The sequence below is a fragment of the Bufo bufo genome, chromosome 2 (assembly GCF_905171765.1).
Source record: "Bufo bufo chromosome 2, aBufBuf1.1, whole genome shotgun sequence".
NCBI classification, from domain to species: domain Eukaryota; kingdom Metazoa; phylum Chordata; class Amphibia; order Anura; family Bufonidae; genus Bufo; species Bufo bufo.
Window position 1 is genome coordinate 793,975,840 of NC_053390.1, and position 15,464 is coordinate 793,991,303.

The 15,464-nt window shown below is 45.9% G+C and overlaps 1 protein-coding gene across 2 annotated transcripts in view; it reads right to left on the bottom strand.

The window, feature by feature from the left end:
• The window catches only part of POLR1A (RNA polymerase I subunit A), a 100,259-nt gene that overhangs the window by 71,878 nt on the left and 12,917 nt on the right, over nt 1–15,464 (bottom strand). For both annotated transcript variants that reach the window (XM_040419257.1, XM_040419256.1), the window contains exons 8-15: nt 14,079–14,175; nt 13,443–13,605; nt 9,558–9,731; nt 6,440–6,562; nt 5,625–5,849; nt 4,039–4,293; nt 3,070–3,261; nt 38–187 (exon numbers count right to left, since the gene is read on the bottom strand). In XM_040419257.1, coding sequence (XP_040275191.1) covers nt 38–187; nt 3,070–3,261; nt 4,039–4,293; nt 5,625–5,849; nt 6,440–6,562; nt 9,558–9,731; nt 13,443–13,605; nt 14,079–14,175 — 1,379 coding nt within the window. The remainder of the gene's footprint in view (nt 1–37; nt 188–3,069; nt 3,262–4,038; nt 4,294–5,624; nt 5,850–6,439; nt 6,563–9,557; nt 9,732–13,442; nt 13,606–14,078; nt 14,176–15,464) is intronic.

Below are 15,464 nucleotides of genomic sequence, written 5' to 3' on the forward strand. Positions count from 1 at the left end.
GGGTGAAAAGTAAAAAAAAAAACCTCAAGATACTCACCTTCGACTCGCACATAGAATCTGAGGCAAAACCAGGGATGGGCCGGGGGGTCTCCTTCACCCACGCTTTCTGATCGATCTTTGCTTTTCCCGTCAGGTTGAGAGGTATATAGTGATCTGGGATGACGTTGATCAGTAACGTAGAGACCACCTGTGATAGTAAAGATGGGAGAGAAGTCAGGAATTCTGGGTACTATTCTCTATAGAGAAGGAGGCCATCAAAAACCGCATAAGATGTTTGGATAGTATTATATCGGGTGGTGACTGGTACGGCAATCACAACCCACTTCTTTAATAAACTTTATTAAAAAATGAACAGAATATAGTGGGTTGTGATTGGCTCTAGGGAACCATGTGATCAGAGCATAACCATGTTGTGATTGGCTCTAGGGAACCATGTGATCGGAGCGTAACCATGTGACCTTTCTATGAATGGAAAGGGGAGGGTTATTGGAAATGTGTGGGATTATACGCTCGGGGAAGCAGTGAAGGAGCTATATTTTCATGTTAAAATACCGCTAGCATTTGTGGATTTTCAGGCATTTATGTTTTTTTATTGTTTGAAGTAAGATTGTGGAGTTATGATGTGTATCCTAGAGGAACAAAAAAGAAAAAGTTTTTGCATAGAAGGGCGGTCCGTGGATGTGATCTAGGACTAATAAATACCGCACCTGTGAGAGAGGATACCATCATCGCCCCTGACGAAGCTGGACTGGCGAAACCCGGGTCGGGTGGACTTTTTGTGATGAGAGTATATTGATTTTGAAGGCTGAATTTTTATGTCCTTTTTGTAAGTAGAATAAACTGCTTTATGCGGAATTACCTGGTGGAACTTCACTATTGTGTTATAACTTCCCTCTAGGGTGCAGGTGTAGGTGAGTGCGCCAGCCTCTGGAAACGAGGTGAAACAACTGCGCATTTGGGATAAGAATCTGGGATTGGAACCCTACACTCATAGGCAGCGCGATCGACATGTATTGGAACTTTGACTGTGAAGCAAACTTTACCCACGTCGCTTGGTGGATCTGCAGCGCCGATAAGTAACCACAGAGATCAGAGACTGCTTGAATTTTACCTTGTGTGTGCGGCCAGCAGCGACAACGCTGCGGATGTTGCTCCCTAGTGGTCATAAAGTGCAACAACTGCTATAAATAAGTCGATGCCTGTTTTCAATATATTTTTAGAACTGGACTGAATTCATTTTTTACCCATTAAGGACCAGCGCCGTACATATGCAGCATACGCTGTTATCGGCGAAAACGCTGATGCCGGCGTGTTAACAACTTGTATGCCACGGTCAAAGCTTTGACCGCGGCATGCAGAGGGTTTGCGGACCAATCAAACAGTCACCTGATCCCGCAAAAAAATTTGCCCCTACATAAAACAATCTAGCAAAAAATTAAAAAAAACTATGGCTCTCAGAATTTGGAGACACTAAAACGAATTTTTTTTTGTTTTAAAAATGCTGTTATTGTGTAAAACTTAAATTAAAAAAAAGTATACGAAAAAGTTATACAACCCAATGAACTAACCCATCAGGTGAACACCGTAAAAAAAAAAAAAATAGCTGTTTTGGCACCATTTTTTGTTATTTACAATATTCATCTGACAGGTTAGATCATGAGGTATTTTTATAGCGCAGGTTGTCACGGACGCCACACTACCAAATATGATGGTTGTTTCAGTTTCACATAATAAAGCATTTTTGAAAAAAAATAAAAATTTTTGTGTCTCCATATTCTGAGAACCATAGTTTTTTTTGGGGGGGGGGAAATTGTCTTAGATAGGGTCTCATTTTTTGCGGGACGAGTTGACGGTTTGATTGGTAAGGTTTTGAGGTGCGTATGACTTTTTGATCGCTTGGTATTTCACTTTCTGTGACGTAAAGTGACAAAAAATTGCTTGTATTGTTACCTTGGCCTCACAAAAAGTGTAGTATAGAGCAACCAAAAATTATCTGTACCCTAAACTAGTACCAACAAAACTGCCACCTTATCCCATAGTTTCCAAAATGGGGTCATTTTTTGGAGTGTTTCTACTCTAGGGGTGCATCAGCGGGTTTTCAAATGTGACATGGCAACTTAAAATTATCGCAGTGAAATCCTTCCAAAAACCACATGGCGTTCCTTTCCTTCTGCGCCCTGCCGTGTGCCTGTACAGCAGTTTACGACCACATATGGGGTGTTTCTGTAAACTACAGAATCAGGGTAATAAATATTGAGTTTTGTTTGGCTGTGAAGCCTTGCTTTCTTAGCGGCAGTGAAGGCCGAGAGGCAGCCGGACTAAAAGTACTGCATGCTCTACTTTTAGTTCGGCTGCCTCTCGGCGTGCGCTGCTGTGCTGCCGCCAGAACTCCGCCCCCATTATAGTCAATGGAGACGGAGCGGCAGTCCGGGGGCACGCGTGAACTAGCGGCGGGACGGAACGAACAGGCTGTTTACCAGCAGGAACAGCCTGCCGGAGTCCCCTGCCGCTAGTGTGAAAGTACCCTTAAACGGATTGTCCTTCGAAAAATATTCTACATCGTTCAAATAAGCACCTGAATGTGAATATTTTTGTAATTGTTTCTAATTAAAAATTTAATACAGACAGTGCGCTATTCAAGAAAACATATCTGCATAGCGCCACCTGCTGTTTGTTCTTTGCCTTTTTTTCTGCATCCACCTCAGAAACCTCGCTGAGGTGGCTGCACATGCTCAGTTCCATCCTTCAACTGCCACCAGCCCTATCCACTGCAGTAGAAAGGGACATGCTCCCTGAGCTGTCATAGGGAGAGAGGTGCAGCGGATAGGACACGCCCCCTGATCTCTGATAGGAAGAAAGCTGCAGCAAGAAGTACACGCCCCCTGAGCTGCCAGGCTGAAGATCATCCAGCAATTGGAGCAGTGCATTGGAAGATCTCTGGATCCATGTGAGGTACAGAGCTGGTTCTAGCTTTGTTAGAAAGAGATTGTCATGTCCTATATGATGTCCGATTTTCAGTTTTTACAATAATCATGAGATAACCCCTTTAAATGGAAATCAAAATGTCACCTGTTTTCCAGTCCATAGTCTGCAGGGTTTCATAATTGCAGGTGGAAGGGTTTTCACCCGGCCCTTCTTATCAGTCAGACCTCTGTATACCAGCTCCATGTACTGATCTCTGGTAAAGAAGCAACCACGGATGGTCATGCTGGCTCCAGACACCATGTGATCTTGGATGAGTCCGGCTAAGGGAGTGCCATCCTGACAGACGGGAATGGAATAGATTAGCCTCCTATGAAAGGTTATAGACACACTAGAAATGTCTTCATTCACACAGAGGTACTGCGACTCCCCCCAACAATTGGTGTAGAAGAAGAAGGATCATACTAGAGTAAGGCCAATTTCACACTAGATTGCACCTGTACTACAGCTGTAAGCTACCATTAAAGGACTCTTAAAGGGGTTTTCTGAGACTGACATATTGATGACTGATCCTCGGGGGTGGCCTCCTCACAGCGCCGTACATTGTATAGTGGCTGTGCTTGATATTGCAAGCTCAGCCCCATTCACTTAGGCCATGTCACCCATGAACGTAACATCTCAGGTCTAGGAAGAGGCCTAAGCGTCGTTGCCTCTTCGTATAGCGGATCGCCGATCTCATATTGATGGCATATTCTGGAGGAAAGGTCATCAATATGTAAATCCCGGAGAACCCCTTTAATGCATTTTGTGTTATTAAAGGGCTGTGCCAAGTTAGAAACATTCCCTATCCACAGGAATTATCTGATCAGCAGGGGTCCAACTGCTAGGACCTCCATCAATCATGAAAGTGGCAGGCCGGAGTTCCCATATGAATGGAGAGACAGGTTGTGTATGTTCCCAGCCGCTCTATTCAGTGTCTATGGAACTGCCAGAGACAGGCGACCTCTGGAATTCTCCACCCGTCCCATACACATTGAATGAAGGGGCAGCGGAGCAGCACAACCCGCTACTTCATACATAAGGGTGCACCGGCCAAAGCCTATCCCCCCTCCTTACCTTGGGCACTAAATACTGCTCGTCGGTACACGCTAGGGTGTAGGCCTCAGCTCGACCAAGTTCACTTTGAGGAAAATGAGCGTTCATTTCGTCTCCGTCAAAGTCGGCATTATAGGCCTTGCAGTTGGCGTAGTGAAGTCGCAGCACTTTCTCTCCTGGGAGGATTCGAGCCTTGTGAGCTTGGATGGACGGTCTGTGCAGTGTGGGCTGCCGGTTGAGTAGCAGGACATCGCCATTCTTGACGTGACGATAAACCTGGGATACACAGAGAAGCAGGTAACAATAAGTACACAGCCAGCCGCATAGTACTCCTTATCCCTACCATAGAAATCAGCGTATAGAGGCAACAGGGACAACGCTGGAGTCAGGAGGGGCGAGTAAACAACTGGACATCAGGTATGAAAAATGGACCCCTTCTCTGCCCTAGACCACCAGGGATGCAAATATGTTGCCCTTTGGCTTGTTTAGTGGTTCAAGGCTCTAAAACGACCAGAAGTCTTGGCATTAACCCCTCCCCTACCCTAGACCGCAAGGAACATGGTAATAAACTCTTCCAGAGCACAAGGGATGACCACCAGAGATGTATTAAAGGGGTTTTCTGACTGTTTTATACTGATGACCTATCCTCAGGACAGGTCATCGGTATCTGAGTGGTGAGGTGCCTGCCAATCAGCTATTTGAGGAGGCCACAGTGCGCCAGCGAGCGTTGCAGCCTCGTCACAACTTACCAAGCACAGCCCCGTACATTGTATAGCGGCCGTGCTTGGTATCGCAGCTCAGCCCCATTCACTTGAATGGGACCGTGCTGTGCCCAAACCACGTGAACGATGAACGTGACGTCATCGGCCTAAGGTAAGCTGCAAGAAGGCCATGTCGTTCACCAGAGCTGAAAGTTGGGGGTCCGAGATACTGATGACATGTCATCTGTATAAAAAAGTTGGAAAACCCCCTTAACCAATTCACTGACCTAGAGCACCAGGATTTTTAACAAAAGGCTTTATTATTCAAGGCCTTCAGGGTTTGGGGTATTAAACCCTCCTGCACTCTAGAATACAAGCGAAGATGTAGACAATAAACCCTTCACTACCCTAGACCACCAAGAAACTTACCATAAGCTCCTTCACTACCCTGCCAGGAATTGACCCCTTCACTGCCCAAGACCACCAGGGACGTTGGCACAGACACTAAAAAGCAATTTATCTAGACACTGAAAAAACCTTTGTCTGAAGGGACGGTACTGTGTAGCTAGCTGTCATAGGGGTATATGGCAACATTTACACCATTTTGGAACGACATAGTGCTCAGGTCCCTTACCGCAACACCCACTAGTCACAGTGGATACAGGGACCATCGCCTGTCACCCAGCTTCTCTAGATACAAATATAACTTAAAAAGGCCTGAGTGGGTGGCCAGAAAAGTACTGTACATGGCACATGACTGCGCTGTGTCCTCCACAGTAGAAGGCAGTCAACCCAACATAGGCGAGGACAAGCGGGTGACCTCCTCACCTTTATGAGCCATAAGGTGGATAAAGATGTGCACAATTACTGTATGTTTCTGAGACATTTCAACACAAAGTCACTTACAATTTTCGAAGTCAACTTCTGTGAACCGGTGGATGGCGTGAGCAGCTGCTTGGCAATGGCTTCCCGCTGTGGAAGACTAGAGGTCAATATTGTGCGAGACCCATCTTCACAAACCACCATGGAGGCCCCGGGATGCACATTGGGTCCGTTGATGACCGCCTGCCTTAACTCCTGCACGTTCCACGTTGTGACAGGCTGGGGATAGGTCAACTTGGTGGCAAATACCTACACAAAAAGACATAGCACAGGGATGAATATACTGTTAACCGCAGCGTTAGGCCTCATGCACATGACCGTATCAGATCTGTGTTAAAATCTGCACTTTTTGAGATCAAGTATAGGACATGTTCTAAGTTTTTGTGGAACGGACACGGACAACAGATGCGGAATACTGTTTCTATACAACACAAGCTGCAGCATGCTCCCTCTAGTGGTGGCTGCAGGCAGGCAGCATGCTCCCTCTAGTGGTGGCTGCAGGCAGGCAGCATGCTCCCTCTAGTGGTGGCTGCAGGCAGGCAGCATGCTCCCTCTAGTGGTGGCTGCAGGCAGGCAGCATGCTCCCTCTAGTGGTGGCTGCAGGCAGGCAGCATGCTCCCTCTAGTGGTGGCTGCAGGCAGGCAGCATGTTATCTTTTAAAACTGTCTAGCTGGAGGATTTGGAGCTTTCCATGAGCTCTCCTGTTCCATTTCTGCCCCTCCTCTGTACTATGGGAAAGGGGAGCAGTCTTGTTGTAGAGCTTTTGCTCCAAATAAACAAAATACAGATGCCCCAAAGAAAAGGGGACCACATTTCTGTGGGTACCTTCAGACACATACCATTGGGATGCCAATCTCATTAGTACTGATGTACATATCAGGGCAAATAACAGACCGAGCTGCGTAGTCCACACGTTTTCCCATCATGTGTTTCCGAAATAGACCTTCCTTCTTCTCCAGTAGCTGTAATAGAAGCATAGGATTCATATAGCGCGGTGATCAGTCATATATACCGCACATACAGAAGTAATCTACATAAAATATATGATAGTGCGTTGCAACCAGTACTGTACTCCAGAGCTGCACTCACTATTCTGCTGGTGCAGTCACTGTGTACATACATTACTTATCCTGTACTGATCCTGAGTTATATCCTGTATTATACTCCAGAGCTGCACTCACTATTCTGCTGGTGCAGTCACTGTGTACATACATTACATTACTTATCCTTTACTGATCCTGAGTTACATCCTGTATTATACTCCAGAGCTGCACTCACTGTGTACATACATTACATTACTTATCCTAAGTTACATCCTGTATTGTACCCCAGAGCTGCACTCATTATTCTGCTGGTGCAGTCACTGTGTACATACATTACATTACTTATCCTAAGTTACATCCTGTATTGTACCCCAGAGCTGCACTCATTATTCTGCTGGTGCAGTCACTGTGTACATACATTACATTACTTATCCTAAGTTACATCCTGTATTATACTCCAGAGCTGCACTCACTATTCTGCTGGTGCAGTCACTGTGTACATACATTACTTATCCTGTACTGATCCTGAGTTATATCCTGTATTATACTCCAGAGCTGCACTCACTATTCTGCTGGTGCAGTCACTGTGTACATACATTACATTACTTATCCTTTACTGATCCTGAGTTACATGCTGTATTATACTCCAGAGCTGCACTCACTATTCTGCTGGTGCAGTCACTGTGTACATACATTACTTATCCTGTACTGATCCAGAGTTACATCTTGTATTATACTCCAGAGCTGCACTCACTATTCTGCTGGTGCAGTCACTGTATACATACATTACATTAATTATCCTGTACTGATCCTGAGTTACATCCTGTATTATACTCCAGAGCTGCACTCACTATTCTGCTGGTGCAGTCACTGTGTACATACATTACATTACTTATCCTGTACTGATCCTGAGTTACATCCTGTATTATACTCCAGAGCTGCACTCACTATTCTGCTGGTGCAGTCACTGTGTACATACATTACATTACTTATCCTAAGTTACATCCTGTATTGTACCCCAGAGCTGCACTCATTATTCTGCTGGTGCAGTCACTGTGTACATACATTACATTACTTATCCTAAGTTACATCCTGTATTATACTCCAGAGCTGCACTCACTATTCTGCTGGTGCAGTCACTGTGTACATACATTACATTAATTATCCAGTACTGATCCTGAGTTACATCCTGTATTATACTCCAGAGCTGCACTCACTATTCTGCTGGTGCAGTCACTGTGTACATACATTACTTATCCTGTACTGATCCTGAGTTACATCCTGTATTATACCCCAGAGCTGCACTCACTATTCTGCTGGTGGAGTCACTGTGTACATACATTACATTACTTATCCTGTACTGATCCTGAGTTACCTCCTGTATTATACCCCAGAGCTGCACTCACTATTCTGCTGGTGCAGTCACTGTGTACATACATTACTTATCCTGTACTGATCCTGAGTTACATCCTGTATTATACCCCAGAGCTGCACTCACTATTCTGCTGGTGGAGTCACTGTGTACATACATTACATTACTTATCCTGTACTGATCCTGAGTTACATCCTGTATTATACTCCAGAGCTGCACTCACTATTCTGCTGGTGCAGTCATTGTGTATATACATTACTTATCCTGTACTGATCTTGAGTTACATCCTGTATTATACTCCAGAGCTGCACTCACTGTTCTGCTCTCTTTAGATTATAGGACCTCAGTTTAGCTGTTAGGGATTGTGTCTAACACACCCGTCGACTGTCCAACAACAACCAGCAGAACAGTGCCCTGTGCTTGGCGGTTTCTCCAGCTTTCATATACTGTAATAGGAAGAGCTGCACATCCCCGTTTTAGCAATAGGTTGGGGAGGGGCATATACCCTGTGGATATAAGAAGTCTGTACCTCGTCTCCATCACTCTCCATAGACTTCTCTACAGACCTCCACACACAAGCATGGCATACTTCTGATAAACCTTTAGTCAGTACTGGAGATCCATCGTTCAGACATTTCTGGTATATCAAACACTGCCAATAACATGTCTGTCACTGAGCACCCCTTTAAGATTTATCTATATCAACCCCGGTAACCCCTTTAAAATTTAAAGGGGTTGTCTCATTTTAGCAAAGTATTTATTATGTAGAGAAAGTTAATACAAGGCACTTGCTAATGTATTGTGATTGTCCATGTTGCCTCCTTTCCATCACATTAAACACTGCTCGTTTCCATGGTTACGACCACCCTGCAATTCCAGCAGTGGTGGCCGTGCTTGCACACTACAGTAGAAGGCAGTGGCCTATGTGCACTCCCACGGTCCCGGCCACCAGAGACGACAGTGCTTTTTCCTATAGTGTGCAAGCACGACCACCGCTTGCAGGGCGATAGTAACCATGGAAACGAGCAGTGTGTATAGTGATGGGAAGGAGACAATACGGATAATAACAATACATTGGTAAGTGTCTGGTATTAACGTTCTCTACATGATAAATGGTATTTGCTGAAGCGAGACGACCCCCTTAGCGCTCTTTCACACGAGCGGATGCCGTGCGGGTAATTCGCTGCGTGAAAGAGAACTAAGCGCCGTTCCGGACAGCAGAGACACGGAGCAGTAACAGGACTGATAACGCTCCGTGCCTCTCTGTGATCTTTTTACTACAAAATCACGGGGACAACTTTATCTCGCTGTGATTTTGTAGTAAAAAGGTCACAGAGAGGCACGGAGCGTTATCAGTCCTGTTACTGCTCCGTGTCTCTGCTGTCCGGAACGGGGCTTGGCTCTCTTTCACGCAGCAGATTACCCGCACGGCATCCGCTCGTGTGAAAGAGCCCTTAAGATAGTCATAATGGCCGTGAACCAGGAGGAGGAGACGGAAGGCGCCAGCATCCTACCAGTGGCTATAGGGGAGCCTCCACATACCTGACGGATTCCAGGATACTTGTCAGTCATCAGTTTGTCCATCTCGCTATCAAACACGATGTTTACGTGCCCTTGTAAGCGAACCCAAGCGTTATAAAGTTTATCTGTGAGACTTCGGCCATGCAGCGCCACCAAGAAGGATCGATCGACGATTTGCACAGGGTTCGTGCTGTCCTGAAAAAACACAAAAATAAAAAATACATTAAAATTACCTTGAAGAGAACGTGCCATCAGAAAATGAGCTATTGTTTAACGGGTTTTTAAACAGGATGTTCAAACATTTTTGATGACAGTATTTTTTTAATTTTTATCTTAATATATATAAAAAAAAATATATATATATTTTTTTTTTTTCGCACTGGCCCCAAGTCTCATAATAGGCTGACACTTCCTGCTCTGTAGAGATTTCTTCTCAGCAGCCATCTCATTATCATCACAGGCTGGATTACAATGCCAGGTAACTGCTAAAAAAATAAAACGCTTAAACACAATGTGTCTCCAGGTCAATCACACTTCTGTGAAATCAACCTGTCCAGTTACGAAGCAACACTGATTGTGAATCAATGTCTCCTGCTGTTGTGCAAATTGAACAGACAACAGGTAGAAATGATCGGCAATAAGCAAGACACCCCCAATTAGAGGAGCGGTTCTGCCGGTGGTGACCACAGACCATTTCTCTGTTCTCATCCATTTCTCTTTTTGGCCGTTGTTTTGGTCACTTTTGCATTTTGTCATTGCTCTCACCCCTAAGAGGTAGCATGAGGCGGTGTCTACAACCCACAGAAGTTCCTCAGGTAGTGCGGCTCTTTCAGGATGGAACATCAATGCGAGCTGTGGCAAGAAGGTTAGCCGTGAGTGTCCAGAGCATGGAGCAGATACCAGGAGACGTGGAGGCGGCCATAGGAGGGCAACAACCCAGCAGCAGGACCGCTACCTCCTCGTTTGTGCAAGGAGGAGCAGTACCAGAGCCCTGCAAAATGACCTCCAGCAGGCCACAAATGTGCATGTGTCTGCTCAAACGGTCAGAAACAGACTCCATGAGGGCCCGACGTCCACAAGTCGGTGTTGTGCTTACAGCCCAACACCTTGCAGGGCGATTGCCATTTGCCAGAGAACACCAAGATTGGCAGATTCCACATTGGCGCCCTGTGCTCTTCCCAGATGAGAGCAGATTAGCACTGATCCCATGTGACAGAGTCTGGAGACGTTCTGCTGCCTGCAATATCCTCCAGCATGACCGGTTTGGCAGTGGGTCTGTAATGGTGTGGGGAGGGTCTTTGGAGGGCCGCACAGCCCTCCATGTGCTCGCCAGAGGTAGCCTGACTGCCATTAGGTATCGGGAAGAGAAAGCACATCTGGGACATCATGGATATTCATTTTGATTTACATTGTTCATTTTTATGTTTTATTGTTCTCAAACAATGAACAAAGATTTGTAACTGGAATATTTTATTTATTGAGATCTAGGATGTGGTATTTTAATGGTCCCTTTATTTTTTTTGAGCAGTGTAGATAACACAACATTCACAATAGGTGACGTCACAGCTTATGTACTCCCCCTCCCTGCACAATGACCTCTGCAGAGGTCACAAAGCATGCTCACACCACATTCTCCCATCAAAGTCAAAGAAATCACTTCTCAACAGCCATCTCATCATCACAGGCAAGATTACAATGAAGGATATATATATATATATATATATATATATATATATATATATATATATATATATCATTGAGTCCCCTCCAGTCCATTGCTTCTATGCTCCTATGGGCTATTAAGAATCTCTCTAAATGCTATTAACAGAAGCTCAAGATAACCTAATGTAAAAAAATAAAAATAAAAATAAAATAGGATTTTTTGTGCTTACCTGTAAAATCCTTTTCTCGCTGAGTTCATTGGGGGACACAGAAGACCATAGATATAGCTGTTGCCACTAGGAGGCGACACTAAGTATCAGCTCCTCCTCTCAGCTATACCCCTCCTGCAGACACTGAGCTAATCAGCTTGTACGAAAGCAGTAGGAGAAGCCAACAGAAAATAATAAAAAGGAAGAAAGACGGAAATGGGTCAAAACCAAGAAATGGAGGGACCCATCAAGGAGAGCCAGCAATGTACTTACGGGGTGGGAGATGTGCCCCTAATAAACTCAGCGAGAAAAGGATTTTACAGGTAAGCACAAAAAATCCTATCCTTGCTCGTATCATTGAGAGACACTAGAAGACCATGGGACGTTAAAGAGCAGTACCATGGGGAGGGAACAAGACCAGAACCAATCCAAAACCTTTCATAAGGCCCGGGGGAAGGACACACCAAAAAACCCTAAAAAAAACGGGCAGGAAGAGCCATTCCCTGGAAGGCCAGCCAGAGAGAGGCTGAACACACCAGAGGCCAGGGACGGGCGTACCGATGCCCAGAGGAGAAGCAGCGGCTGCCCCGGAGGTATGAGACCGCTGTAAATGCACCGCAGGGCCTGGAGGAAGGTGAGGGGGCTGGGGACGGGAGACGAGACCGAGGGCTGGTGAATCATGCGCTACAGAAACAGGGCCGAGGTTCTGAAGAAAGAAAAAAAAAAAAAAAAAATTTTCCTGTGTTCACGAGAGAACGGGACCCAGCAGGGAAGATTAACCCCTAGAACCCAGAGAAGGGGGTCTCAGGCAAAGGGGGGCCAGCACTGTCACCTTCCTCAGTGTGCTGCCCCTTGGGGAGGGTGTCTACACTGGTAACAGGGGGGGACTTCTAGAAGTAGGAGACAAGGTGACACTGTTGCTGGTGGGTAACAACGGATTTGAGATCCACTGTTCCTCCTTGTCTTCCAGAGGTGGGGAACGAGCAGCGGGCTTGAGGACCCGCTGGTCTCCCACCTCAAGTGTGGGGAAAACAGGTGGTTGGAGCCCACCTGTAGCCCAGACCTGAAAAATAAAAATGGATAAATGAAAAATAAAAAAGCTTTGGCAGACCAGCAGGAAAACATGTCTGCCTCCTACGGACACCAAGCTAAAACTGATTAGCTCAGTGTCTGCAGGAGGGGTATAGCTGAGAGGAGGAGATGACACTTTTTTGCTTAGCGTCGCCTCCTAGTGGCAACAGCTATACCCATGGTCTTCTGTGTTCCTCAATGACACGAGCGAGAAAAAAAAAACTGCAATCAAAAATTAAAAAGCAGATTAGAAAATAACGTCTGTGATACATAGCCAGAAGGGACGACAGAAAGGGAATGTACGCCGCAAACAAAGCAGTCACTCCCTCTGCTGGTGATCCCAAGTATGACAGCCCACGAATGCTACTTTAATACCGTATAAATATGAATATTTTAATACAGATGGAAATGTTTAATGCTGGAGATATTAGACGCGTTCAACATGTGTGGATTTCATGCGATAATCTCAAATACTGAAACCATTTCCCAATTTCACTTGTGACAATTCGGAGTGAAGGCGCCATCTACTGTTCACATAAAATACTACCTAATCTAAGAGTTATGGTGCCATCTAGTGCTCTCACAGAGTATTATCGTCAAAATATCCGAAGCCATGACGGGAAAGCGTTAGCGCGAATTTATAAAATAAAAATAAAAAAGTAATAATTAAGTAGGTCATCAGTATCTGATCAGGATGCGACAAGAATTTCCGCCTGCCGATCAGGTCATCTCCATCTAGCTTGTTCTGCCAGCGATATAGTATAATGGTCATGTAGATAAGTTGTCTGCTCATATTTCCAGCTGCTAAACGACCAGCACAAGTCAGTGGTCGTGCATCGTCTAAGGCAGCGGGCGATCACTTGACAACACTAAACCCTACAGTCTTCCGGTCACGTAATCCTACGCCACTGGGGCCATACAAACGGCTGCAAGAGTCGAGCGAGACTCTCAGGTCACATCTTACCTCGATGACTTCTGTCTCTGTACCATTTGGAGTCTTCATTTGCTCCTCGGCCATCACCGCCAGCAACTTCTGTATGATGGTCACATCTTTGAGGACGGCCTGGAGGTTAACCGTCTGCCCGTTGGTGTACATCTGATCTGCCATGCGATTGATCGGGCGGAAACTGTGAAACCAGAAGTGTCCATTACAAGGAAGACAACACGAGAGGGCCATATGTGAGGGCAGCCTAGTGGGGTAGTCACATCCCTTCTCTGACCCCAAGCACGACACAGACCCAGATTTTGGTGCCCTAGATTTTTGGACAGGAAGTATTTGTCTGACATTTACTATTATCAACCATATCGGCTTTTTTGCGGCCAATTTCTTGGTCACACAGCATGCCGCCCGCCTACAATCACTCAGCGAGAGCCCTATTCTTCCCCCTTATATTTCATTGTGCAGAGACCCACCTGTCTGAATCGGCTTGTACTGTTAAAATATGATCTGATATCAGTGACCAAATGTCTATGTCCATAATAGAAGGTCACATGAGAGAGACATTTCTAGGAAGCGACTGTCAATGAGGACATCAGCAATGCCAGATGTGGCTGACGACTCCTCCTAAAAAAGTGTTGTGAGTAACGAGGAAGACATTACCGAGATGGAGGAACCACTACAAGATCAAGGAAGAACATGTCCAGGGAGAAGTCGTCGCCGATCGTCATGCCAGAAAACAGGCACTGGAGGAAGAAACCTGGAAACAGAACAAGCAGCAGTCACAAGACAGAATTTAAAGGGAACCTGTCACCTCCTAAATGCCGGCAGTACCTCGGGGCAGCCCGCACTGTGATACTAATCATACTTTTCATCCTGCAGACCGATGCTGCATAAGGTCAGAAAACGATCTTTTATCCTCCGTCCGCGCTAATTTGCATGTCAGCTTGAAGTCAAGGGGGCAGCGGCCTACTTGCTTCAAGTCAAGGTAACCACCCCCTCTCTTGCCTTTGAGCGACAGCCCACAGTTCGGCTTCGCTTTCCCAAGTCTCGCGCATGCGCGGTGCCCTCTATTTTACTGCGCGATCCCATGTCAAGGCATTGGACTGCAGGATGAAAAGTATGATTAGTATCACACTGCGGGCGGGTTTACGTGCATTTAGGAGGTGACAGGTTCCCTTTAGAAGGCAGCTTCATCAATATTTTTGGGACTTGTTCACAATTATATAGATATTGCAAATAGTCAGTGCCTAGCCTAGCATATTGCTAGGATATGCCATGTCAGATAGGACCCGCACCCATCTCCAGGACAGGCCCACCCAAAGTTAAAGAGAGTGCACTGCGTAAGTGCGGCCACCATCCATTCACCACTATGGGAGTTCCAGGAGGTCCCTAGTTGTCTAACTGTCCATGCGGAAGCAGAGTACTCTCCACTCACCAATATGGGACTTCCAAAACAAAGTGCGCTCACTCGGCTATTTTCTTAACTCCCATTGCAGTGAATGGAGGAGACGCCGCTCATGCCCAATGCGCTCTCCTTCACTTTGGGAACTGCGTTCTGGAGATAGGAGAGGGTCCTACGGGTGGGACCTGCACCTAGGATATTGATGGCATGTAGTAGCAATATGCCACCAATGACTTAGATGGGAACAGAACTTTGACCTGTTGCTCCCCTTTAAGCGGCATGGCCAGAAGTATGTGACCCTCAGTTCTAATGGCTTTTACCACCCCTTGTATACCAGGCGATTGGCATAATGGGCCTTTCAGGCATGGTCAGGATAGGGAGTGGAGGGCAGAGGGAATTGAAGCAGCATCAGGATGGCAGAGGGGGCGCATAGTCATTCATTTAGGTCTTTGACACCACTGCCATCAACTTTTATACAGCTAGAATACCCCTTTAATTACAAGCATAAAATAATGCATCAAGTCATGTGGCAACAGAAACCAACCATTGTCCATAGTGATCACCACCGCCGAGGCCAGCGAATGGACACTTCGCCCATCTTTGCCTCAACACTGTGACTGGTCATGCGGCACCAGATGGCATGC